At 51.1% G+C, this 27,484-nt stretch overlaps 1 protein-coding gene across 1 annotated transcript; it reads left to right on the plus strand.

The window, feature by feature from the left end:
• Window positions 1–380: 380 nt before the first annotated feature.
• Window positions 381–27,043, plus strand: SLC6A12 (solute carrier family 6 member 12). The gene is made up of 16 exons (XM_047066954.1): window positions 381–571; window positions 2,444–2,528; window positions 4,587–4,863; window positions 10,830–10,964; window positions 13,978–14,118; window positions 14,941–15,028; window positions 15,994–16,126; window positions 17,578–17,712; window positions 19,460–19,563; window positions 19,879–20,003; window positions 20,415–20,527; window positions 20,986–21,123; window positions 21,836–21,938; window positions 23,784–23,884; window positions 24,591–24,761; window positions 25,916–27,043. The coding sequence occupies exons 3-16, from the start codon at window positions 4,650–4,652 to the stop codon at window positions 26,057–26,059; spliced, it is 1,845 nt and encodes a 614-aa protein (XP_046922910.1). The 5' UTR covers window positions 381–571; window positions 2,444–2,528; window positions 4,587–4,649; the 3' UTR covers window positions 26,060–27,043.
• The last annotated feature ends 441 nt before the right edge of the window (window positions 27,044–27,484 follow it).

Genomic DNA, 27,484 nt, shown 5'->3' on the forward strand with positions numbered 1-27,484 from the left:
TCTTCATTTCTTCCCTCAGAAGTTGCTGGTGCTGGAGGGGCACGGTGAGAAGGGGGAAGGCGGGAGGGACGAAAGAAAGGAGGGAGATGAGATTGGGTATGAGTCTCTGAGCTGGTCTGGAGGGACCGTCTTGGGACAGCACCCACTAGGAGGGCTGGGGGGGGGCAGCCCACAGCAGGAGAGAGATGGGGGTGGGGGGCTGGGGACAGAGGACTTGGCTTCCTGAAGTCGGATGTTGTAATCCTGGTGCACAAACTTTTGGCTTCAGTCCCTCCTGTTGCTTGTGGTATTTCTCTGTCCCTTCACTTCCCAATACACTGGTGTGTGTGAGTGCGTGCACACACACACACACACACACACACACACACAGAGCTGCTTTCTGTCTGGGAGTCCCAGGACAACAACTTGGACGGGATTCTGAGCTGGGAGGAAAAGGGAAGGAGAAGAGGTGGACAGTTTCCCTCTCAGGTCCCGTCTTTCTGGGTATTCTTGCAAGCCGCTTCCCTGGGACTGTCCTGGGGACCCAAGGCATGGAGCTGAGCTGACCACGGGAGCGGAGATCGGGACTGAGGTGAGCAGGAAGTGGAGGACTGGATGTGCCTTCGCAGTGCCTGAGAGGTGCCTCAGAGGGGCTGGAGGGCTGAGTCCCAGGTGGCAAAGCTTTGCAGAAGTGTGTGTGTCTGTGGTACAAAAACCTGGGAACGGAGGAAAGTCTGATGCTTGGGACTCTTAGGACAAGGGGCATCACCCCAGCTTCCCCAAACCATGCTCAGGGACCATCCTGGGAAAGTACAGAGATCGGGGGCTGGCCCCAGACAAGCGGGGAAAGAGGGGTGGTCACCTGACTGATAGGGAGGGGAAGCAGACAGTGCCCAGCGATGTGGGAAGGGAGAGCAGACAGGAGAAAGCTTGGGCATTCCTGAGGCCCCATGACCTGCAATTAGCCACGCAGATGAGGGGTTTCTGCCCTCCCCCACAGGTGGGGCAGGGCAAGCAGGGAGCCAACTGTCTCCCAGAAGGAGGAAGCAGCCTCAGCTCGGGGTGCTGGGGAGGCATGAGCATGCTTGTGCCAGGGAAGGGCAATGAGGGAGCCGCTGGGAGGTGCAGGCGGCCACCAGCTGAAGCGAGCAGCCCACAGGGTGTGAAGGACTAGACGGAGTCAGGTTTTGGTGCCATGCACACAGGTATGTGTGTGCAAAGGGACGTGACGGGAACGGCACCAGTGTGTGTACGGAAAAAGGAACTGGTATGTGGGTGTGGGCTGCAGCAGGGGCTGGGACATCCCATTCGCCCCCGTAGCCGGGGCTGGCCCGGGAGGGTGATGGGCTGCACTGGGATCCCGGCGGCACACGGGGGGCGGCATTTCCCCACCTGTCTGCTCCTCCGCTAGCCCCCGGCCAGGCCTCCGTCTTCATGCTCAGCTCCTGAACACGGTTAATTCCGGACTTGCTAGGCCTCTTGAAGATTTCCTCGATGGGCAGACTGAGCCCAGTGTGGGTGTAGGTGTCTTTGCTTCTGGAGGGCATGGATGTGCGGTGAGCTCCAATCCGTGCCCCGTGCCCTGCTCCAGCTTAGCGGGGGTGGGAAGGTGGTGCAAGCGGCTGGAGAGCTGACCGAGACGGGTGGACCCTTGGGAAGGGGGGGATCTCTGGAAGGCATCTCAACTGTGGATGACACCGTTGTTTATTCCTAGCACACAGCGGGGGGGGGGGCGGGTAGAAGGGTACCGTGGAGACGGGGTGAGGGAGGCGGAAAGGTGGGGCGTGCCATCCTCCTGGCTTCTTAAAAGTCACCCCAGAAGGAGAGCTCTGTACGGCTTGTTTTTGTGTCTGACATCCTCCTGGACACTTCTTCCCTGAGTCTAACTTGAATCGCACTTGCTGCACTGTCAGCCTGTTTCCCCTTGGCTTTGCCGTGGCTCTAGGCCAGCTTTCCTTCTCACATGCTCTTGCTTTCATTCTGCCATTCCGGTTTTTCATTCTAACACACAAATTATGATCTTCCCAGTAACCTTTAAACATTAAAAAAAAAATGTCATTATCAGCTCATCAATGTATGTTCTCTTGTCTCCCTTCCCCCATCCCGATACAACCCAAACCCTGTGCCCGAGCCGGGCTCTCAGATTTGCTTCCTCATCCTGCACTCGCCTCTGGTTTCCCCTCCGTTTACTCCTTTGCCCCAGCAGGTCTCCCCTCCTTCAACTGTCCAGGACAGCTGGGCCCTGGAATAGCTGCTTTTGGTCTGCGAAGTAAGGCTTGTCCCTTGACCACCCCCTTGGTGACCTGTGTGCTCGGGCTCACCCTGAGCTGAGCTACACTATAGCTCTTGGTACTTGGTACTTGGTCAGGCAAAGGCAAAAATCTCTCCTTGTCTTTCATGGATCTTATTTTTACTCCCCACCCTCCCAATGCCCTTGTTGAACAGGGATCATTCTCTCTTCCAGGGAGACTTAAAGCCCAGAGAGGAGGTGTGATTTGCCTAAGGTCACACAGCAAGTTAGAGACTCAGCTCCACCGCTTAGTGTATTGGTAAGTTTATTCAAATCATTCAAAAATAGTTTTCCTGAACACCTGGTGGGTGTCAAGTCCTGTTCCTTAGCCTCTCTGAGCTTCAATTCCTCATTTATAAAATGGAGTTAACAGTAATACCTACGTCAAAGATTTTAATGAAGATGAAATTCAGTAACGTACACAAAGAAGTGTATGTTTTTGGCACAACGTTAACTTTTGTTAATATTATTATTGGCTAGGTCTGGACTAGAACTTGGGTTTCATGTCTGGTGCTTTTCCATTAACATTTTTGAATTCATTCATTTATTCCTCCACTCATCCATTCATTTGTTTGATAATGAATTGGGGGCCATTGGTCAGGGTGCCCTAACCCCAGTTATGTAACATCTACAGCTCGTTCAGGTACCCGCCAACTTTTCCCCCTGGGGCCAGACTGCCCTGTTTTTCCAACCTGACACTCTGGCTCTCAAAGCAAACCCCCCCCCCCCACCTGAGGTCTGACAGTCTCCTCTGAACCTGGGAGCTTTCTTCCCCTCCTCCCTCTCCTCCTCCTCCCTTCCTTCCTCCTCCCTTCCCTCCTCCCTGACACCAGAGGCCCAAGACCTCTGATTTCCACTGGGTGCTTCTCCTCATCTCCTGTCCTGGGCTGCGATTGCAGTGGAACCCTCTGAGTCCCCATACCAGAATTTCCCCCTGCCAGGCTTTCCCATTCCTGGGATAACCTGTACCCTCGAAGTCACCTTCAAAAATTTCCATAACCTCAAATGGCTCCTGCCACGCCTTTCTAACTGACTTGGGCTTGGGCTGTTGCCTGGGTTAAAAGGACCAACAAATAAACACAGACACTTCTTTTAGTAAAAAGAATCCCTTGTGTTTGTCTAGAGCCTTGGAGAAGCATGGAGCACTTGGTAGCTTCTGGTCACTTTGATTCCCCCAGCGCCCCTGGAGGTGAGGGGCAGTGGGTGGGCGCTTCCCTCTGGAGCCCGGGCACCTCCTCCTGGCAGCTCACTGGGAGCCAAGGCGGAGGTGGCCTCAGGGCAGCTGTGTGTAGGGGAGGGAGGGGAAGGCAAACACGGATTCCAGGACAACACCGCAGTGCTGCAATTTATCTCCCGGGGGTTGACAAACGGATGATGACAGGCACAGAGTAAAGCTGAGAACGACCACATCATTTTTCTGGCAGTTCAGGGAGCTTTGGGCTCTTTAGGGGAGCAGGGACTGAGGAAGAGCAGTGACCCGCTGTCATGGGCAGCCACTTCTGGGTCTCCCACGAGGGGCCACCTTGACCTGGAGATGACCACTACCCAAGTGAGTCTCGCCCTGGGATCTCCCACCAGGACCCCTTGCGTGTTCTCAGGACAGAGGTATGCCGGAGAGAAAAGGAGCCAGGTTTCCCTCGAAGGCCGTAGGTACTTGGTTCTGGTGCCGATTCCGGGTCTCACCTGGCCTTGCTCAGAGGCCCCACCTTCTCCTTCCCTCCCAATCAGACACCCACGGCTAGCTGGCTCCCATGTTTACCCTGAGCCGATCAATGACCTGGCACGGGAGTGAGCACACAACCGCTAGGGGAAGACCATGCAGTCACCTAAGCCACACTTGCCCTTTGACCTCCTATCACCCCTGGCAGGCTTCCATCCCTCCTGGGCTGGAGGCCGGAGGCTGGGCTGGCGCCACTCAGTGGACCCTGTGGAGCTGGGCAGATGGGCCCAGCGCGCATGGTGGCTGGCTGTAAAGCTCAAAAGGGACTCGGAATAAAAGACCCCGAGCCCTTTCCTCCCAGTCCACTCCTGCGTGGTCTTCATCTCTCGAGGCCTGGGTTTTTCCATCTGCAAAATGGACAAACTAAGATTGGCTCCCTATTTGGTCTCTGAGTTATGAGAGCAAAGTGTAACTTCAGGTGTAAAAGTCCTTGAGAGTTCAGGAAGAAAATCAACAGTCCGACAATATTAAACAATATTGCAACCATATGAGATATTACAGCAATGTTATACGGATGCCAAAAGACGAGGATGGAGAAAGCAGGGGTGGCGGGGCACGCACTGGGGTTGCACGGCTCACCCCTTGTCCTCCCACCAGGCGCGCCTGTCTCCCCATCCTGCCCGCTCCCGGCTCGGCGGCCCCCCCATCTACCCCGTGGCTATGGACAGAAAAATGGAAGTCCCCGAGGACGGGCCTCCTGTGGTCTCCTGGCTCCCTGAGGAGGGAGAGAAGCTGGACCAGGAAGGCGAGGACCAGGTGAAGGATCGGGGCCAATGGACCAACAAGATGGAGTTTGTGCTGTCAGTGGCCGGGGAGATCATTGGGCTGGGCAATGTCTGGAGGTTTCCCTATCTCTGCTACAAAAATGGAGGTGGTGAGTTCACTTTGAGGTAGGCGTGGTGGGGAGAGCCGTGCCTTGACTGCCAGGCAGGGCCCACCTGGGCGCCTCCTGCCTGGCGATGCGGTAAACCAGAAGGAGGCTGGAATGGAGTTTGGAGGGCTTGGGTCTGAGTTCTAGTTCCGCCTCAGGGTCTTCCTCTGTGAAATAGGGATGGTGCCTCCCAGGGCTCCGGTGAAGGTTAATCGAGGTAATGGGCAGGACCAAGGAATCTGAGTGTTTAGTAAGATACACTACTAACAATCCTTCATTATTCTGGACAGTGTCAGTGGCTGATAGGATTCGTTCATTCGACCTGTGTTACTGTGGGCCTACCCTGGGCCAGGCAGTGTTCTAGATACAAAACAGAACATATTCCTAGTGCAAGGTGGCAGATGACAGACAAACAAGTAAAATGCGTGGTATGTTGAATGGCGAGTTGTGGAATGGTGAGAAGCAAAGCAGGGAAGGGGTGGGGCAAAGCTGGGTCATCGGTGGGGAGGGGGTGGGGTTGAAAATGTGGAGCAAGGTGAGCTGCAAAGCTTTAGCTGAGGAGGTCACATTTGAGGAAAGACTTGAAGGAGGTAAAGGAGTGAATCGTATGGACAGTTCTCAGGTGAAGAACATTCCAAACAGAGCAACCAGTGAGTGCAAAGGTCCTGAGGTGAAAGTGCATCTGGCATGTTTGAAGAGGAGGGCAGAGACAGATGGGGGCAAGAGTAGGGGAAGGGATCAGAGAGGTAACAGGGCGCACATCTTGTAGCCTCTGCTCTGAGTGAGATGGGAACTGTAGAAGAATTTGATCAGAGAGGTGATATTACCTTGTTTATGATTTTTTTAATTGAAGGAACATTAATTTTATTATTTTTCAGCACTGGTAATAAAAATGAGTAGGGGCATGGTGGGAAGGGGCCAGATTAATCTTTTTACGTGTACAGTTAAATGGTTTTAGCCTATTCACAGAATTGTGCAACCATCACCACAATTGATTTTAGAACATTTTCATCATTCCAGAAAGAAGCCCCGAAGCCATAAGCAGTCACTGTATTCCGTGTCCCTGCCAACCCTTGGTGACAACTAATCTACTTTCTGTGGCTATAGATTTACCTACTTGGAATTTTCATACAAATGGAAGAATTCATTTATATGAATTTATTTGTGACTGGAGAGATTCTTTTTTTTTTTTTTTTAAGTTTTTAATTTTTATTTATTTTGAAAGAGAGATAGAGAGTGAGCGGGGGAAGGGGCAGAGAGAGAGAGGGAGACAGAGAATCCCAAGCAGGAACTGTGCTACCAGCACAGAGCCTGATTCAGGGCTCAAACCCATGAACCGTGAGATCATGACCTGAGCTGAAATCAAGAGTTGGACACTTAGCCGACTGAGCCACCCAGGTGCCCCTGTGACTGGACAGATTCATCTTTCCCTTTTGAAAATATCTTTATTTTTCTTGTGCAAATCGCATATGTATATTGTGAAATTAGAAACATTCCAGAAAGATAAAAAGAAGAAACATTCCTATTTAAAGGTAATCATTGTTTAGAAAATCCTTCTAAACACGATTCATATTTAATTTGACAAGTATTTACTGAGTATCTACTATGTAACTTGTTCTGTGTTTCAAAACTTACAGTTATTATTACAAGCTGCTTGAACTGATGGCTCCAAAGAAATAGCGTTGGGGTTTCCTGGCAGGTCAGGGATATGGAGCCAGGCCTGGGAGTGGGGGATAAATCCTGGCCAGAGATCAGGGGAAGCAAGAAGAACTTGTTTCTTTTCTTTTCTTTTTTTTAATGTTTATTTTTGAGAGAGAAAAAGAGAGAGGGAGCGAGCCAGAGAAAGAGAGAGAGAGCATGAGCAGGGGCGGGGCAGGGAGAGAGTGGGCCGGAGGATCTAAAGCTAGCTCTGCGGTGACAGCAGAGAACCGGATGTGGGGCTTGAACTCACGAACTGAACCGTCCTAGGCCAGTTTCACGGACACACAGGGTGTTAATGCTCCAGCTAAAGAGGACTTAGGCTGAGCCCTCATCTCATAGAGCACGTGGAGGCTCAGAATGTTTAGCGATTTGCCCAAGACCGTAGAACCAGCTGGTAGCTGGTAGCCTGCTTCGCAGGCTCCCGCATCCTCTCCCTGCCGTCCGAAAAGGAGACAGGTTTTCGGGTTCCAGGGCCCACGCTGCCTCGTCCCACCTGGTGGCTGCACTGTGGCTGTGGCCTCTGTACTGTGGGGCGGCCTGGGGAGACAAGCACCTGTGCCAGTGTGCAGTGACGCTGGGCTGAGCCTGGGTCATCTGCGAAGAGGTAGAACCAGACTGCATTTCCTGGCCAGGGTCTGTGTTCATTTCTGTCCCTTGTGTCCTCACTTGAGCTCTGTCCCAACCTAAGTACCTGGAGGAGGCACACTGCCCACCCCCCCGCCGGCCCTGGCGTGTTTCCCTCACCTTTAACAAGAGACGCTGAGCCAGATCAAAGGTCCCGATCTGAGGTCACTGGTGTGTGGGGGTCTAGGAAAGTAGTAACACATGTTCCTCATTGCAGACAACTTGATAATGGATCTGTGTGGGGGACATGACTTCACGGACCAACTCAAATGTCAACTCGTTGCTTCAGGCTTTTACAATTGTACTGACTCATTGCGATAATAGGGTTTATCTCAAGCTGACCATAATTCTCAGTCGGCAGTTAAATATAGTTTTTACTGATAAATGAATCAATTATTATTGCTTAATAGATAATTATTATTAGTTAATAAATAGTTTTGTAGAGAAAAATCTTTCCAAAAGGATAAAAAACAATGTTATTGGTATAATAATGTCTTTGGTCACAAAAAAGCAGGGAGTCACTAAACTAGATCATCTTCAAAAAATGGTTCACTCGGAGAGAGAATTTTATGAATTCTGAGTTTCCAGATGACAATGGAAACTCAGTGGTTCAGGAGTGTGTGCTTGGCAGAGGTAATAAGGCCTACCTTAGAGCAGAGGGAGGGAGATTATAAACACGTCTCAAGTTATCCTGTCTTCACAGATTCCTGTGGGGCATCATCAGGCCTCTGGTGCCCAGAGTCTGGGCAGATGCCAAGAGAAATGTGGGCCAGGGCAATCTCCCCAGGTGAGGATTCTCAGAAGTTCATTAGAGGGGAGTGTGTTTGCAGTGATAGTGCGTTGGAAACCCAGGGAGAAAGCCAAGGATGGAGAAACCATCCAGGCGATCCAGAACCAACCTCCTCCCACTGCTGCCCATGGCCCAGGCCCTCACTGCCCTTCTGGGGTGGACTCAGGCTGACGGCGGCCCATCTCCAGGCCTCCTGAGCTCTCCCCAGTTTCCGTGGGGCTGAAGTCTACATGCCAAGGGTAGAGCTGAGACTGTCTCCTTCAGTAGAGAGAAGGGCCTCCACACAAGCCAGCAGAAGGGGTCCATGGGTCACAGGCCGCCACAGACCAGACTTTGGGAAAGTGCCCTCTGGGAGAGCCCCCAGCCCAAACACTTCTGAACGCTGCCCCTCAGCCACCTAAGCCACATAAACTGGAGTCAGTGATGGTACTGGCACTGGGTTGAGGAATGTTCCAGCAGTACTCAGGATGTACCGGCAAACCTGGGGTTAAAAAAGTCGTCAGGACTCAGAGTTACTGGCTGTTATGGTTCTGTAGGGCCCAGAAGACTCGCAAATCCTTCTGTCTCACTCTCACATATCGCTACTGGCAGCACAGATTGGTGTGAGAGTCTGGGAGGGCAATTTAGAAATGCATGTCAAAGACCTTAAAAAAATGTTCAAACCCCAAAGGTGGAAATCCACCCAAATGTCCCTCAATGGACAAATAGACAAACATGTGGTATATACACAAGAGGGAATACTGTTCAGCCTTAAAATGGCATGGATAAACCTTGAGGGCATAAGCACTGTATGATCCCTCTTTATGAGGTGTCTAGAATAGCAATTCACAGAGAAAAAGTAGAATCGTGGTTACCAGGGGCTGGGGAGAGGCAGAGAACAAGGAGTTCCTATTTAACGGCTACAGAATTTCAGATTGGGTTGGGTAAGAAGGTTCTGGAAATTGATGGTGGTGATGGTTGGATAATAATGTGAATGTACTTAATGCCACGAAACTGTACACTTAAAAATGGTTAAAAAGTAAAATTCATGTTATATATATTTTACCACAAAAAAAAGCAAAAAAAAAATATGCATACCCTCTGACCTACAAATTTGTCTACTGGAAACTTATACTGAGGAGCAAATTAGGCAAGTGCACAAGGCTGTGGACAACGGATCACAGCAGAGTTTCCAATAAAACAACCAAAAATGCCAATGGGAGTACTGATGGAATAAATTAGGGTAGATGCATAAGGCAGAATACTATATAGCCATTAAAATTATGACATATGTATTTATTGATGTAATAGGTTCTTGATGTGTTTTTAAATGGTTATCAAGTGATTATAGTAGGTTCTCACTTTTGCAAAAAAAGAAGTATGTATGTGTTTGTGTATGTGTGTGTGTGTGTGTGTGTGTATATAAAAAACTGAAAAGGTGTACAATGCTTTTTCCCTTTGCACTTTCTATTTTGTCTACAAAGTAAAGTGGATTACTTGAGTGGTCTTATGATGCAGTGGTTAAAAGCACAGGCTCGGGGTGCCTGGGTGGCTCAGTCGGTTGAGTCTCTGACTCTCGATTTCAGCTCAGGTCATGATCCCAGGGTTGTGGGATTGAGCTTCTCATTGGGCTCCATGCTGATTGTGGAGCCTGCTTGAAATTCTCTCTCTCTCTCTCTCTCTCTCTCTGCCCCTCTCCCCTGCTCATACTTGAGCTCCCCCACCCTCTTCCCCTCTCCACTGCTCACACTTGAGCTCTTTCTCTTTCTCTTAAAAAAAAAAAAAAAAGAGCACAGACTCAGGATCAGACCAGCTGGGTTTGCGTCTCAGTTTCCTCATCTGTGTCTTAGTTTTCCCATCTGTAAAATGGGGATAACAATAGTACCTACCCCACAGGAGGTGGCTTTGTTGAGGATTTTGATGCTGGTGAGGCATTTACAAGAATGCCTTACAAAGACACCTGGGTGCCTCAGTTGGTTGGGCGTCCAACGTCGGCTCAGGTCATGATCTCATGGATTGTGAATTCACGCTGACAGCTCAGAGCCTGGAGGCTGCTTTGGATTCTGTGTCTCCCTCCCTCTCTGCCGCTCCCCTGCTCACATTCTGTCTCTCTCTCTCTCTCTTTCAAAAATAAATAAACATTAAAAAATTTAAAAAAAAGAATGCCTTATATATAGTAAGCAGCAAATAGGTGCTAAGTGTTATTATTGTACAGTAAACAATATTCCATTCACCCATGGATACACTTCTGAGGTGAGGTCACTATCTTAGTGACTGAAGTGGGCTCTGATGGCTTAGGGTTGTCTTCAAATTCCATAATTTATCAGATGCTTTTTAGGCCTGGCCTCCTATGGGGGCCTGTAGGTCAGTGCTTTATCACATGGCTACTGAAACCCCAGTGCCCGGAAATCTGCCTGAGCAGAGGAAGGGCCTTGTCTGCTAAGACCCCAGTTCAGACCAGAGCCTGGTGGAGGGGAAAAAAAACCCTCTGAAAATTATTAGAGGGAAAATAATTTTTCCAAGGTGTTTTTGTTTGTTTTTCTCTAACATGTAACAAACTTGATAATTTAATAAGCATATCAAATTATACAGAACACATGTTTTTGTTCCAAAAATAATAAACTGACTGAGTTTGTGAAGCACACTGAGAAAATAAATAGTGCGTCTGTTAGGATTTCCACCTAAATTTTTACTCATTTTTCTCCAAAGGCCTTTCCTATCCTGAGTGGGGTTCAGACTGGAAAATTTCTGCCTGTCCCTGCCAGCAGATGGGAGGAAGCCGACTTGGGCCCCTGGGAGGGTGAGGAGGGTGACGAGCACTGGGGCACAGGTCTCCGAGGACTGAGGGCTCAGCTCCTGCCTCCTTCTTCCACAGGAGCCTTCTTCATCCCCTATTTCATCTTCTTCTTCACCTGTGGCATCCCAGTGTTCTTCTTGGAGGTGGCGTTGGGCCAGTACACCAGCCAAGGGAGTGTGACAGCCTGGAGGAAGATCTGCCCCCTTCTCCAGGGTGAGTGTTCCCTTTTGCCCTCCTACCAGGGCCCCCAAGGGCCTCTATCCCTCCGTCACCCCATTCCCCTTCCTTTGGGGCCACTGCTTCCTAGTCATCTCCTCTCATCCCGTGCTAAGTGCTGTGGACGACCCAGGAAGTGTCGCCAGACTTTGTGGGGCCCAAAGCTTATAGATGCTGGGGAGGAAAGCATTCCTCAAGAAAGACAGCACAAAATTGCAAGTGAAACTTCAGATGAGGAGCCTTGGAAGGGGTCCTTGCAAGTGAGGAATCCTGAGCTTCATCTTCCTTGGCTTCCTGGAAAGCTGTTCCTGGGTACATGGCGTGGTCCCAGAGTACATAACAATAGTCATGATGATGAAGACGATGTCGTCTGACATCTGCTCAGCCCTGCTATGTGTTAGGGCTCATGTAAGCACTTTACATGCATTTCCTCATTGAATCCTCCAGTAATAACTCTCTTAGTTATTTGTATATGAGAAAATGAGGTCATTCGCTAAGGATTTGAACCCAGGCCTCCCTGAGCTGCAAATTCATGCTATTTCTTGTGTTCGGGATTATGTTAGGGACAGTTCCTGTTCCCTCTATGGAGTTGCTGGCACTAGTGTGAGCAGTTTGGAGTGTCCTTCCCTGACCCCATCTTTAATTGATTGGACCAGTCCCCTGGGGGCCAGTGGGAAGCCCAATCCTGGTCTCCAAGAGGTTTCTTGCATATTTGAAATGAGGAGAGGACTTTTTCCCTCATGTCAGTCCCTAAGGGAGCCCAGGGACTAGGCTATCTGGGGTTGCTGCCCAGCTCGGTAGGCTGGACGGGGGTGGGCATGGTAGAGAAACACTGGTTCCTGAGCAGGCCGGGTCCCTGACCACTGACTGGGGGTTTGGTTGGGGTACAAGGCTGGTCTGGTACTGGTCCCTCTTGGGGCGTCCGTGGGGCCCCTGTCGCGGCAGCAGTGAGCGGCCGGGGCAGGGGGAAGCTTGGCCCACATGCATTTCTACTCATGAGTTCTGGCTGCTCCAGGAGTGCTGTGGCCTCAGCCGGAGCACAGAGTTTCTCAGTGCTCTGCTCCAGACCCCAGAGCAGCCTACTGTCCCAGCCAGTTGGGCTCTATCCCAAGGTCCACGCGAGCCCCTGGGTGTCCAAAACAGGGGCCGGCCTCTCTGGCACGCATGTACTAACTCTCCAAGGGAGTCACCACAGACAGGGGGAGCAGACTAAGCGTTGGATGGGGGTTGTGGGGAGCGATTGCTGCTCCTTCTGTCTTTTCCAAGCTGAAGGGACTCCAAGGCCTGGGGTCTCAGGGAAAGGCTCACTCAAGGTGTGTGCACCTATGTTGGTGGGAGGGTCCAGGCTGCTTACTGCCTGCCCGCCACCTGCCTAACTGCACCCAGCCCACAGTTCACCTCCCAGGGAGCCTGGGCACACCCTGTGCTCGCCCACCCTCCCTCTTCAATTTGCACACAGGCACAAGCTTCCTCCTCTCAGAGAAGGGGCACCTCCCCTCCCCAGCCTGGCGCCCTGCCTTCTCCAGGGTCAGGTCGGTGTTTACGGGGCGGGCGGTGGGAGCACAGTGCGTTCCGGCGGGCGAGTGGCCGCACAGTGGCCGCTTGTTTGGGTGTGTGGGCGTCTGTGGGCGCGCTCTGAATATCCCCGCCACCGGCTCCCCCGGGGGACCCTCCTCACCATCAGCAGCCCCAGCCACCGCCCCTCCCGAGGACCAAGTTGCCCTGGCCACGGCCACTTTAGGGCTCCCGTCCCCCCAGTGCCTGGATGCTTTGCAGGGACCCAGATGCAGGAAAACACGGATGGCCTCTGGTCGAGTTTGCCAGGCCAGCGGGAATAGACAATCGGGGTGGGCTTGCCTGGCCAATGGGTGGTATTGTTGACAGTCAGCATTGATTCTCCAACCTGCCCTGGGGCTGAGCTGGCCTTCCTTAAGTCGTTCTTGAGCCCGGGCGAGGACTCAGGACTCAGGACAAACAGGCCTGTGATCTGTCCTCTGCCCAGCTTTCACACCTCGGGACTAAGAGCCTCCCTGGCAACGTGCTACTTTTAAAATTACTGTGGCAAAGATCCCACGTTTGCAGGAGCAGACGGGCTGGGTGGGGGTGACTGTGCCTGCCCTTTGGTACCTCCCCCCCATAGGGAGCCACAGCCAGCCTCCAGGCTGCTCCTGGGTGTGAGAACGCCTCTGCCAACACTCTGGCCCCGCACTCTGCAGCGAGGTGGCGTGCGGAGACTGACTCACGCTCCAGAGTTCTTGACAGTCAGCGACCACTTCTCCTTTCTTTTTTCCTTGCTGGTTTCTTTTGGTTTTTGCACTTATCTTTTGGTTTTGCACTTTTTATTTCACAAGTAATGCATGATTGTCACAGAAAAACTAGAAAATGCAGATGGACAAAAGGTAAAAAACAAACAAACTTTAAAAAATGAGCCGAAATCCTATCACCTAGATAGACAACCACCGTTAACTTTTGGATGACAATCCTTCCAGACTTTATCTCATCAGAAAAAAAAAAAAAAAAGGTATACATTCAAATATATATTGCAAAAGTGGAAGAATGCCTGAGATGGTATTCTGTAACCTGCTTTTCTTACTTAGAAAAATATGCTGTGGGCATCTGGGTGTCCCAGGAGGTTGAGCGTCTGACTTCGGCTCAGGTCATGATCTCATGGTTCGTGAGTTCGAGCCCCGCGTGGGGCTGTGCTGACAGCTCAGAGCCTGGAGCCTGCTTCAGATTCTGTGTCTCCCTCTGTCTCTCTGCCCCTTCCCTTCTCGTGCTCTGTCTTTCTCTCAAAAATAAATTTAAAAACATTAAAAAATAAAAATAAATTTAAAAAGAAAAATATGCTGTAAATGGCTTCTGAGGCCAACAAGCAAACCACGGGTGTTCTGTTCGTTTAGTACCCAATGTCCTTCTAGCCACAGCTGGCAGCTTCTATGTGACTTTGTTGGGCTAACATTGATCTCTTGGATTCTATTTGTTGCTCCCCATGCCTGCCCTACTCCCGAAGGCATTGGTCTGGCGTCGGTGGTCATTGAGTCCTACCTGAACATCTACTACATCATCATCCTCGCCTGGGCTCTCTTCTACCTGTTCAGCTCCTTTACCTCTGAGCTGCCCTGGACAACCTGTACCAATACCTGGAACACAGGTATCCATCATTTCAGCCCCTGGGAGGGGGCCTCTCCTTAGGGGTTGGGCCTGTGGTGGCTGGTGATGGCGAACAATGACAGAGCACATGGTATAACTTGCCTCAAAGCCAAGTTCTGTGGCCTCTGGTGCAGTTTTGTGGGAGCCTAGGCTAGGTTCCCATTAGGAGAACCAAAAATCCAACAAGACTGTGAATGTTTTATATAACTGCAGGGGGTTATCCTCACTCCCTTTGTGCCAGGTACTAGAGATCCAAGGGTGAGCACTGGCAACGTGGCCCCAGCCCTCCTTGAGTGTGTGGTCTAGTGATAGAGACAAGTTAATAAAACAATCACAAATTGCAATGGGTGAAAGAAACATTGCAGAAACTATACAGCAGTGGGAGGGAAAGAGCTAGCTGAGGCCTGAAGGATGAGAAGGACCCAAAATGTGAACAGCATAAGCCATGTGGGGGGAAGAGCAAGCCCAAGGACTCAGTCCATTCATCTGCTGAGTGGAGAGAGAGTGAGCAAGTTATAGGGGCAGAGGGGATCCGAGGTCTGTGTCAGAGGTTGGTGGGCGGGGTGGCCAGAGAAACAGCCAGATTCACTGGAACAAGAGCAGTGTGAGGCACATGAGGAGGGAGGCACATGGTCCCATGAACCACTTGAGTGGCTAACTCCTGGGAAATGGGGGCTCCAGGGGAAGCTCTTGGGACTGGGAATCATGGGGACTGCTGGGCTGCAAGGTCAGAGGGTTGGAGGGACTAGGATGTGAGGGCATCTCTCCCCATCTGGTCCCCAGCTGATGCACAGCCCCCCGCCCCACCCCTTGTTCCCAACAGAGCATTGCGTGGACTTTATGAACCATTCAGGAGCCCGCACAGCGACCCCGTCTGAGAACTTCACTTCACCTGTCATGGAATTCTGGGAGTAGGTGCTGGGCTTGGATGCCATGTGCTAAGGGCCCCAAGCAGGAAATTTGGATGTCTGAGGTCTGGGACTTGGAGTACAAGTTCAAGCCTTTCTGTGCATGTTCTTCAGCACTTACCCACCTCCCACCCCCACCTCGCACATCACTGAGCCATGAGGGAACACTCACATCAACCCACACGTGTCCACAGGTGCACGGCAAATAGTCTGTCCCAGCTAAGGAGAGCTGGTTGTGCACATCGCTCCCCAGCTTTGTGTTCAGTGATGTCATGTTGGTGGCTTGAAACTGGCCAAGGAGGAAGCATTTGTACTGCAAAAACTGGCAAACACTATACTCACACCTCCACCCTTCCCCTGACTACACCCTTACATCTGCCCATGCCCACGTGTCCACCTTCGTTCTGACACAAGTATACCTGTACCCTCACCCTTACCGAAAACCCACACTTATTTACCAACACTCACATGTGTCTACCTACACCCTCACACATTTACGACCCCATGTCACCCAAACCTCACACATGTCCACCAACGCTTACGCACACACATTTCCACTACTCCCTACACCCTTTAGGTACTAAAACACATTCAGCCCCTCTGTTTGATACCCATGTAGTTGTGCATCAACCTGAATATCTACTCTCCATCTACTTATCCATTTATTATTTACCACCCTCACTCTCTCTCTCTATCTATCTCTATCTCTCTGTACAACAAAGAAAGCTGGATGGTTAGAAAGACAAAGATACCTATGGGATTACGTGATTTGGTCTTCTAACGGCCAGGGGCATACAGACTACAGGTGGGAACATGGCATGGCCATAGGGGAGGTGCAGGGGGATGGGGTGGGGAAGCCTGGAACCTGAGATGTGTGGGGTCAGCTCTAAGAATCAAGAGACTTGAAGACAAAGGCGATTTGTGCCCCTGTAGCCTTTCACCTGGTTATTCATTTTTTCCATCCTCAGGAGACGTGTTTTGGGCATCACCTCAGGCATCCATGACCTGGGGGCCCTCCGTTGGGAGCTGGCCCTGTGCCTCCTGCTTGCCTGGGTCATCTGCTACTTCTGCATCTGGAAAGGGGTCAAGTCCACTGGCAAGGTGAGGTGTTCTGGCTCCTGGTAAGCTCTCTGCAGCCCCCCAGAATCCATGGAGACACTCACAGAGTCCCTGTGGAGAACTGAAAGAGTAGTTTAGGGGAGAGGCATGGTGAGAGCAGGGGAAAATGGTAGGAAGAGGTTAGCTCAGCACAAGGAAGGACTTTCTCTTTCAATATTACTTTAAAAGACCTGTTTACATAAGAAACATGCAGAGCAAAATGAGAAGCATAAAAGTCCCCTAATCACTGTTGGAGCCAGCATGGTGGCAGTTTGGATCTACTAATCCCTGTTAATGTTTTGCTGTATTGCCTTCTAGTTTCCTTTTTAAGTATGCTTGTGTATATCTGTATCTATTATGTGTGTATATTACACAATTAGGATCATACACTTTTATGACTTGCTGTTTGCACCTAATAACACAACAAGACAATGTTTGGTAAGAACTAGCACACAGAACTATCTTTGAGGTGGTGAGTTTCTAGTAATCACGGGGGTTTAAGCCAAGAATGGACAAGAGTGGCTTATTGTATGTGTTGAGAGAGTTCAGACTTGAACACTTATTTTCAACCCAAGGAATCTCAGGTGGATGCCTCATGCTTTTTAAAGCCAGGAGTAGACGGGATGCTGACTTCTCTGATTAGCCTGTTCTTGGGGGGCAGCCTTGCCTTTCCACGGATTGTTGTAATTATAATAAAACTAGAAATAGTGATAATAACACAGATATTGCCATCCCCGTGGGTTAAGGAGCTAAACTTGGTCAGGGGCCGAGTAGACCCATCTGAGTGTCTCCATGTCCCAAAGCTCAGGCCACTGCTGTTTGCCCAACCTTAAGCCTGGAAAAGTGCAGTCTAAGTTTTGCCACAGGTCATTGTGGCGATCTGCTCCCCCTCCCTCACCACGTCCCACACTCACCAGGGGCATAGGGAGACCAGCTAGGGTGAGGGATTAAGGGAGAACAGATTCTGGATTCTATTTTTTTTTCTACGTTTATTTATTTTTAAGACAAACAGAGAGAGTGAGTGGGGGAGGGACAGGGGTGGGTGATGGACAGAGGATGCCAGTCGTGGGGCGCGAACTCACGAACTGGGAGATCGTGACATGAGCTGAAGTCAGACGCTCAACAGACTGAGCCACCCAGGCGCCCCTGAATTCTAAAATAGTCTTCGAAATGTTATGGCTGGAAGCTTGTACCCCTCCCTGTCCTTGTTCCCTCTTTGCCCTGCTGATGTATATCTCACAGTCTGCCTGCCAGGGCACCTAAGACCCACTGGAATGTGTAAAGGAAGACAGGTGCTCACACGCTCTCAGCATCTCTAAGAAGGTGTCGGACCCTGAGCTAGGTGTGACTCATGCTGCCTGAGGAGGGGTGACAGGAGGACTACCGCAGACTCCCTGGTACCTCCCGGCAGCTGTGTCCCCAACAGCAGTGACCTGGCCCCGCTTCCCCTCCAGGTTGTTTATTTCACAGCCACATTTCCCTACCTGATGCTGATCATCCTACTGATCCGAGGCATCACCCTTCCGGGAGCCTACGAGGGTGTCATCTATTACCTGAAGCCAGATTTGCTTCGCCTCAAGGACCCCCAGGTAGGGGTTGTGCTGGGGACCCTTTCCCAGATGCCTCCCACCCCAAACCAGAGCTGTACTTTTGAAAATCTGTAGTTGCTTTTCTCTTGGTTTAAAGGCAATATATTCCCCCCTGCAAAAAAATTAAAAAGGGGCGCCTGGGTGGCTCAGTTGGTTGAGCGTCTGACTTCAGCTCAGGTCATGATCTCGCGGTCTGTGAGTTTGAGCCCCGCAGCAGGCTCTGTGCTGACAGCTCGGAGCCTGGAGCCTGCTTGGGATTCTGTGTCTCCCTCTCTCTCTGCCCCTCCCCCGCTCATGCTCTGTCTCTCTCTCTCTGTCAAAAATAAATAAACATTTTAAAAAAAGATTAAAGGCAATATATCTCCACTGGAGAAAAATTAGATAAAGGTGTCTTGTAATCCCACCACTCAGGTATCATCTCTATGAGCATTTTAGTATATTTCCTTCCAACTCTTTTTCTAGTTGGTGTTGTGTATCTTTGTTTTAATGTATTTGAGATATTTATATACAGAGAGATGCATCTTTTTTCATTTAAATTCCACTGTAAGCATTTTTCATGCTATCACATTCATTTGTAGAAGTCATTTTAAATCCTTGCATAATATGTCCTCCATCCATCATCCATTCGGTCACTCATTCACCCAAAATGTACTGAGGACCCGTTCAGTGCCAGGTGGCTCTCTGACCATGGAGTGGGGCAGTGGGCAAAGCAGACAAGGCCCCGTGTCCTCTGAACGCTCACCCCTGGGGTCGGGGTCCTCACTTTCTCAATCTCTGATTCTTGGACATTTAAGGTCATGTAGTTTTTTATGATCGTATATACAGCTGCATTGGACACCCCATATTTAAATCTCTTGCCACCTCTCTGATTATTTCCTGATGGCAGTCAGCCCTGGAATCACTAAGTCAAAGAGCATGTGCCTTTAAGGTTCTTGAAATGTACTGGCTTTAGAGAAATGTGGACTTTCTCCCCCAGTATTGGAGGGTACCCTTTTTTCTGCAGGGCCCATGAGAGATTCGATAATAATTTAACCTTTGGTAATTTGATAGATCAAAATAGTATCATTTTGTTGTCTTAATTTTTTTTTTTATTTTTTACTGCTGTGAGGCTGGACATTTTCCCACAGATTTGCTGGCCATTTGTATTTCCTCCTCTAGGACTTGTCTGAGTGCATTCTTTGCACCCCCTCCCCGTGGAGTCCTGGTGGTGTTTTTCTTTATATTTTAATGAAGTGGCCCGTAGGTAGCACTTGTTGAATGAGCCAGGTGCTCTCAGTTCTGCCCTGCAGGTAGGCTTTGCCTTCTCGGGGGCACCGCCACTCCACCTGAGAAATTCAAGTACTTGGTGCCTACGAAGTGCCCCCAGAGGCAAATTTACTTAAAAAATTTTTAATGTTTATTTATTTTTGAGAGAGAGACAGAGAGTTGGGGAGGGGCAGAGAGAGAAGGAGACACAGAATCTAAAGCAGGCTCTAAGCTATCAGCACAGAGCCAGATGTGGGCCTCGAACTCAGGAACCGTGAGATTATGACCCGAGCTGAAGTTGGATGCTCAACCGACTGAGCCACCCAGGCGCCTCTCCCCCAAAAGAGGCAAATTTAAACCTGGCCTGCCAGTGAAGAGATTGTGAGCAGAGAGTGGGGAATAAGCGACTCTGAAGGCACACCCAGGGGGGCCCGCTGGGGCTGAGGGATGACGGGCGGGCACCCTCCCACTCCCTCTGCCACTTTCTTGGGGTCTCACATAGGTGTGGATGGACGCGGGCACCCAGATCTTCTTCTCCTTCGCCATCTGCCAGGGGTGCCTGACAGCCCTGGGCAGCTACAACAAGTACCACAACAACTGCTACAGGTAGGGCTGGGCGGTGGGGACGCTGTGGGACCCCAGGGCGCCAGACCTGCCTGCAGTGAGGTCGGGGAATCAGCTTCATCTTGCAGACTCAGTGTCTTCCTTCCCTCCTCTTCTTTCTTCCTCACGTTCTTCTCTCACCTTCCACTACATGACCGTGGTCTTTCGCCCATTCTCTCTTCCATTTCTCTCCTCTCGCATATTTTGCCTTCCTGTTCCCTCTCCTCTCCCCGCTTGCTGTCTTTGGATCTCCCCTCCCTTGATGGATTTCTTCCTCATTTTCCTTCCTGGTTCCTCTGCATTGGCCCCGCCCCGCAGGGACTGCATCGCCCTCTGCTTCCTCAACAGCGCCACCAGCTTCGCGGCCGGGTTCGTGGTCTTCTCCATCCTGGGCTTCATGGCCCAGGAGCAGGGGATGCCCATCTCTGAAGTGGCCGAGTCTGGTAGGTACCACTTTGCTGTCTGGGCCCTGAGGGGAAGGGGGGTCAGGGAACACAGATCCCTCCTACAGGGTCCCAGGCAGGAGTCCCAGCAGCTGGCTTATGAGAACCTTTCAGCAACTGGGGGCAGAGCTTGGGCCTTCTCATGGGAGGGAGGGAGGTGGGGGAGGGCACTGAGGGCGGGTAGCCCCACGGTTGTGTGCAGGGATGGATAAATGGATGAACCAATGCACAGCCAACTCCCCAGAACCAGAGAGCAGAGTAAGGGGTGAAACTACCCTGATCTCTTGAACCACTCCCCTAAACGCTTTCCCCCTTCCCCCTGCCCCTCCACACACACAGTGCCTTGGGAGAAGGCTCTTCGCCAGGGCAGTGAGAGCCAGGAGCTCTCCTGACTGTGCTGTGTGCCTGCAGGTCCTGGTCTAGCCTTCATCGCGTTCCCCAAGGCGGTGACTATGATGCCCTTATCCCAGCTGTGGTCCTGCCTTTTCTTCATCATGCTCATCTTCCTAGGGCTGGACAGCCAGGTTCGTCACCCCACCCCGACCCTCCCTGCCCTGGTGACCCTCTTGCCAGCTTCTGAGGTTCTGGGCTTTCCCTTCCCCCCCCCCAACACCTTTTCCCCTGACCTACATTCCAAGCCCCACTCCACTTTCCAGGGTTTGTCCTTGCAGTTGGTTGGGTGACCGTTGGCCTCAAGACCTTCTTCTGTGAGGGGGGCCACCTGCTTTCTCCCCCCACAGCCCCACCCCCCATCCTGGGGACGGAACATATCTCCCCCTCCAACCCTCACTCCTGGGACCCTCGGTCGTAGAGATACGGCCGAGGGCAGGGCTGGCCACCCTGTTTCTGCCCCTGTGCCCCTTCCTGCGCTCCTGTGCATCAGCACGGGTGAGTGGGGTGTGAGGCGGCCAGGGCAAGGCCACGCCAGGCAAGGCCCACGGGCAGGCGGTGCCTCTCACCCCGGCTTCCCTCCTGCCCGCAGTTTGTCTGTGTGGAGTGCCTGGTGACAGCCTCTGTGGACATGTTCCCCGGTCAGCTCCGGAAGAGCGGGAGGCGAGAACTTCTCATTCTCACCATTGCCATCGTGTGCTACCTGCTAGGGCTCTTCCTGGTCACGGAGGTGAGCAGAGGGGGGCGGCCTGCAGGCAGGGCCCCAAGCTGAGGGAGCCGTGGGGTGCACTGGTGACCCTTCTCAGAGCCCACCTTCCTCACAGCAAGGTTGTGGGGACCGCGAGGCAGAACCTACCTGTGTTAGTTAGCTGTCTTTCCGTGTCGGGTGACAGACACCAAATGCAAGCTAGCTTAAGCAGAAAAGGGAGCCTTGGGGGGGCCAGGAAACTGCAAAGTCTAGGGATATTTGGTTTCAGGCATGGTTGGATCCAGCTGGTCCAATGACATTGTCAGGAATGCCCTTCTTAGCCAGATTCCCCTCCTCATATTAAAGAAGGTGGGTGCAGCTTCAGGCTTACCTTCTGCCACCCACCCAACCCCACAGGAAAGAGAGGGACCTTCTCCAAGAACACGGTAAGTGTCTGGCCCTGGCTGTCCTTCGGGCCTGGAGAGGGGAGTGGAGCACTCTCAGAGTGAGGTGGGGCCAACTTCTAGGAGATACGATCCCTGGCAGGCAGTTCCCAGTGTCCCCGTAGCTGTCAGGTTGTTGTCCCGATGTTAAATGAAGGGCCTGTCTTGCCTGGCCAAACCGCCTTCAGATGCAAGGAACAATTTCCCATGGGCCGAGCAGGATGTGTGCCCAGATGGGTGTGCGCCCTGTCCCTGAGGAGCGGGTTCCCTCCCCCATTGGCCAAGGCCCAGCTCTCCCTGCCTCTCTGCAGGGCGGGATGTATATCTTCCAGCTGTTTGATTATTACGCTTCCAGTGGCATATGCCTGCTCTTCTTGGCAGTGTTTGAAGTGATCTGCATCAGCTGGGTGTATGGTAAGTGGAGGGGGGAGGTGGGGAGAGCCTACCCCTAAGGTTGTGAGAGGCGGGGTGTGCCAGCCCTCTGGTTTCTATAGGTCTTGGTGTTGCTGCCCTGGTTCTTTTCTCTGGGAACTTTGTCCGCCTCTGGGAACCCAGGCGTTTCTCATTGTGGCAGACAGAGCTGCGGTAAGGACAAAACTGATTTCCTGCACTAGTGAGAGGAATCAGAAACAACAGTGTGCCGTTTTCTTGATGCGGAAACTGCTGGAGGCACTTCATCAGTGGGAGTCCTAGTCAGAAGAGATCTTCAGGGCCACGTAGTCTGAGCCTCCACACATTCCCACACTCCCTTTCTAGGTTACCACCCAGACCTTGCTTGAGTACTTCCAGGAACAGAAAACTCGTTCCCACGTTTTTGAGGTAGCTTTTTTTGTTGTGGCTGTTATGCATTTCTTTCTTAAACTAAAGTGAGTTCTGCCTTCCATTGACTGCCCTCAACCTCCCTGACCCCCCTCAGTGCTGGGGCAACTGGCCAGTGGTGCTGAGTGCTGTGACATCCATGCCATTGTTGTGCCTGATGACAATAGAGGAGAAATCTTTATGCATGGAGTCCGTGCACTGCTGAATGCCAAGCAACGTGATGATTGTATCATACATTCTCCCTCAACCCACACAACAGCCTGTGCAGGGGAGGTGAGGCTCAGAGAGGTAGGTCTCTTGCCTGAGCTCACACAGAGAGTAAGTGGGGGAGGCATCATCATACCCAAACCATCTGACTCCACTGCACCAGGTTGGGGGGGAACACACTGCTAGTGTAACAAGGCTCAGGGCAGAGAGGGTAGGTGGGTGCCGTGTATTGGGCATAGGTAGGAAAGCCACAAGAAGGTTTTTATTTTGCTACTCTAGGCCTTCTTTTTTGGTGTCCTTTCCTTTCCTGGGACAGGTCACCTGTCTTCTCACCTCAAGCATCTGATGTCTTTCTGATTTTCCCCTACTGCTCCTCAGAACTTGTTCTCAAAGAAGATCTGATAAACTCAATCACAGAAAGGTATAAGTAGCTGAGAAACCTTAGTATGTTACCCCTTCCTAGTAACATCTGGTTTTTAACTGGGGGAAAAATTTAGAAGCCAAAGGAATGGCTCCCTAATGGTGGCATTTCATGCCCATCAGTGATCAGCGGAAAGTTCCTTTTTTTTTTTTTTTCCTGAGGAAGGGCTAGGGGGCCCTCCAACTGTCTTTCCCAATCAGCGGCCCTTTTCTTTTTGGGAGACTGGCTGGATCTGGATCTGGAGCAAACGTGGAAACAGAAGGACAGTAAACAAATCCAGTCAGTGTTTCCACAAACACAAAGCAAGCCTCTTAGCAAGATTTTCTAAGAACACAGAGTGGCTCCTCCAGAGTGTCGAATCTAGACTGTTGTTCCATTCCCAGAGGCTTTCTGGCCTTATGTGAGTTCAGCACGCTATGCTTGGAACAGTGGGAACTTTGCTGTTTTGACTTGAAACTGAAGTCATGTCTGAGGCATATATAAGTGAGCGTTTGCACAGTCATTGTGCCCATTTTAGGCTCACACCCACCTCTGTGGTTAGTAGGGTCTTCATTCCTAGACAAGGGGCCAAAGGATTTAACTGGGAGGTTAGGTGACTCTCTCAAGGGCACCTGGCTTTTTGGTGGCAGCCCCTTCTTCCTCCTCGCTCCCTGCCTTGTGGTTGGGGTGCCAGGGACCCATTTCATTCATGTGCCTGGATCTGGTTTCCTCTCATAGGGTAGGGGGAAGAGTGCAAAGCCAGGTGAGTCCTTCCCAGATACCATGAGTTCTTCCCTTCCTCCTGTTCTCACACTCCCCTCCCACCTGGGCAGGGGCAGATCGGTTCTATGACAACGTTGAAGACATGATTGGCTACCGGCCATGGCCCTTGGTGAAGATCTCCTGGCTCTTTCTGACCCCTGGACTTTGCCTGGTATGTGCCCACCCAGCTACCCCTATATCTCCTCCTACATCCAGAAGACTCGGGGACAAGGAACAGGATGCCCGGGTTCTGGGGCTCTTTTCCTGCCTGTCCAGTTACCTTGGGAGGCTGGTCCATTTCCACTTCTGGGTTGGTTCTCCTGCCCTTCCTTCCTGGGACCATTTCATCTCTCTGCTTTACCATCATTACCCTACAGTTTCTGCTCCCTTCCTTTCTCATAGCGCCTCCATCCAGCCGCCAGACGTCCCAGTTATGGTCTCTTTCTGTCTGCCTGCTCAGGGCTCCTCCTCCCTCCCCTCCCCCACCACCTCCTGTCTCAGCCCTCCGTGAAGTGATGCCTTGGCCCACAGCTTGTAATGGCTTTTACTATTCTACCTCATTGAAGCACCTCAGTGTATTTATTTATCTATCTGTGTATTCTTTTAAGTTGATTTATTTGAGAGAGAGAGAGAGAGTGAAAGAGAGAGGAACCAAGCAGGCTCCTCACTCCACGCTGAGCCCAATGCAGGGCTCGATCTTATGACTGAGATCGTGACCTGAACTAAAATCAAGAGTTGGATGCTTAACCACCTGAGACACCCAGGCGCCCCCACTTCAGTGTATTTTACTTGTCCTCTGTCACTGGATATTTAAGCAGCTAAAGAGAGGATTTCAAGGGCTCTCTGTCTAATCTGCATCCACTTCTCCCTCTTTCCAGGCCACCTTCCTCTTCTCCTTGAGCAAGTACACACCTCTCAAATACAACAACATCTATGTGTACCCTCCTTGGGGCTACTCCATCGGCTGGTTCTTGGCTCTGTCCTCCATGGTCTGCGTCCCTCTGTTCATCATCATCACCCTTCTGAAGACCCAGGGTTCCTTCAAGAAGGTAGGGGCCAGGGGAAGTGATATATTAAAGGGGGTTGCTGAGTGAGGTTGCAGGCAGGGCACGATGGGCAGGGCCCAGCTCTGAGTGTGGGACAGCTCTTTGGTCTGATGATATCTCAAAGAGAAGGGTCTTTGAAGACCAGTCCAATGGCTTCATTTCCAGAAACACTCAAAAGACCTAGAATCCTAGACCTTCAGAATCTGACCTCCAGCCAATCATGTGGGCAGATTGACCATGGGTACACTGTCAAATGCTTATGGAGGAAACTGAGTCACAATAAGAACTTCAAGGTGCCCAGACAGAGATTTATAGGGCACAAATTCCTTGCTCCCAGGAAATTAATAACCAGCTATCATGGTTCATTCCTGGTTTCTTTTCTTAATTCTGCCTGGGGAGGCATGGGCAAAAGCTCCCTGTTTAGAGTTTAAGACATGCCTTCCCAAAAGGGGATAGCACATGCTCCACAAAGACATTACACTTGCAGAAATCTACCTGGCCTACAAGTAATGGAAAACCCGACCTGCAATAAGCAAATAGGCTTATTTTCTTTTTACATCAAGAGACCAGAGATGGGTGCTGCTGGTGTTTGGCTCAGCTGCTGAAAAGAAGTTGTTAGGGCCAAACTCTTCCTCTATTTCTGCACCTCCATCCTGAGCACGTCTTTTTATCATCATGCTTACCACTTCATGGTCACAAGAAGGTTGTCATCATTCCAGTCATCACATCTGCATTCAAGGCAAGAAGGAGGGGAAGAAGATGGCACCAATAACAGTAATAATAGTAGTACTGCTCCTCATAAAAAATAATAGGCACTTATTGACCAACTGACCCTGTGCCAGGCACTATACTATGAGCTGTGTACTATTATTATCTTCGTTTTACAGATAAGGCACAGAGGGGTTAAATGGGTTGCCTAAAAGTTGCATAGGTAGTAACATAGCTGGGACTAGAACCCAGCCCATTCATGCTCTTAATCGCCACGGGATTGATCGTCTCTTCTCTCTTCTCAAAATATTTATTCATGTATTTACTCATATTGTGCTGGCTGCCCCCAGTGTGCCTGGCTCTGTACCAGGCCCTGGGGATACAACCAGGATGAAACAGCTTTGTCTTTCTCACCGGTAGCACCCACTCGTTCCTTCTTCTCTCCACAGCGCCTGCAACAGCTCACCACCCCCGACCCCAGCCTCCCGCAGCCCAAGCAACACCTGTGTCTGGACCGTGGTACCAGCCAGGACTGTGGGCCTTCCCCAACAAAGGAAGGACTAATCATTGGGGAGAAGGAGACCCACTTGTAGGATGTGGCCAGCAGCCAAGTGGCCATTGAGCCAGGAACCTCTGTCAGGGCCACTACAGCAAACAGCCTTTGCCTCTGTCCCTTACCACAGTCCTGCTGAGCACCTCTGTGAAGTTCATGGGTGCCCCCGGCCAGAAGCCACGCTGCTCTCTCCTCAGCGAGGGCAGCTCCTTCTGGTGGGCTAGAGGCAGTCCCACTGCACCACGCCATACTGTTGGAACACACCTTCTTATTTATAAAGGAGGGTGGTCTTTTTTGAGTCCACCATCTGATTCTAACATATTACACTGTGTGGAACTCCCACTGTAGGGATGTTCCTGTATCTGGGGATGTTACAGCTTACTATATTTGTGCATTGGGAGGGTAGCACTGATGGGAATATGTATCATGCTTTGGCTTGGAGAGCCCAATGGAACACACCATGTTGGAAGTGACAACGAACACACTATTGGATTCTGACATTCCATTAGAGGGGTGCTTCATTAGGCTTAGTGTTCTGGAGTCAGTCCATGGGGAAGGAACTAGAGAAACAGCCAAGAGGCAAGCCTTCACAAGCCATCATTGTCTTAAGGTGTCCCTAGCTGCAGCCCTAGTTCCACATGTTCCTGCAATGTTGTCCTCAACTCATGGAGCATTGGAATGGAAAGAACTTAGAGATGATCCCTAGACTGTGCAAATGCATGGTGAGGGTGTCTGTACTTTCCTATGCCTGCAACAGACATTGCTGATTGAGTCTTTCCCACCTCACAGTCCTTTCAAATACAGTGCTCCAGCTGCTCCAGTTGCCACTGTGCTTTTTTTGTCCAACCTCCTGACTTCATGGATGAGGAAACCGAGGACCAAAGATAAAGTGACTCTTTCAAGTTCTGGCTCCTTAGGGCCAGAGATATGCCTAAAACCTGGTGTCCTTGTTCTCAGGCCGGTGTTCTTCCCCATTATACATATTTAACAAGCATGTATGGATTGCCTGCTACTGTGTGCTAGTTTTCTCTGCCTCACCCCATTTCTGTTTAGTTATGTTGTCTTGGGGTGGGAAGGAGAGTGGGGCCCTCTATAGAGGGGTGAGCAGCTCTCCCCAGATTGGCATCCTTACCTTGGCATTTTCTCTGCCATCCCATACTCATCTGGCCAGATTTCCTCTCTGGATCCTTTTGTTCTTGCCATTTTCCATCTCTCCTTCTCCCCTCCCCCCGCTTCCTTGGAGTCTGAAAGACCTCTGGTCTCCCACAGAGAGAGAGGGACGCTCCTTTCCCCATGTCCCTATAAAATTATGCCAGTTCCTGCCAAAGGCAAGGGAGGAGAAGGAGAAGAGGTGGGGTAGGCCACTCCAAGAGAGTTTCCTGGGGGCAGGACCTGGGAGCTGGAAGAAGGGCAGCCACCTGTATAGATAGCCATCTGCAATGATGCACAGATAGATGTCACCCAG

Source organism: Lynx rufus, unplaced genomic scaffold (genome assembly GCF_022079265.1).
Source record: "Lynx rufus isolate CCGP_SWC_20201006 ecotype Redwood Valley unplaced genomic scaffold, mLynRuf1.p SCAF_7, whole genome shotgun sequence".
Classification (NCBI taxonomy): Eukaryota; Metazoa; Chordata; class Mammalia; order Carnivora; family Felidae; genus Lynx; species Lynx rufus.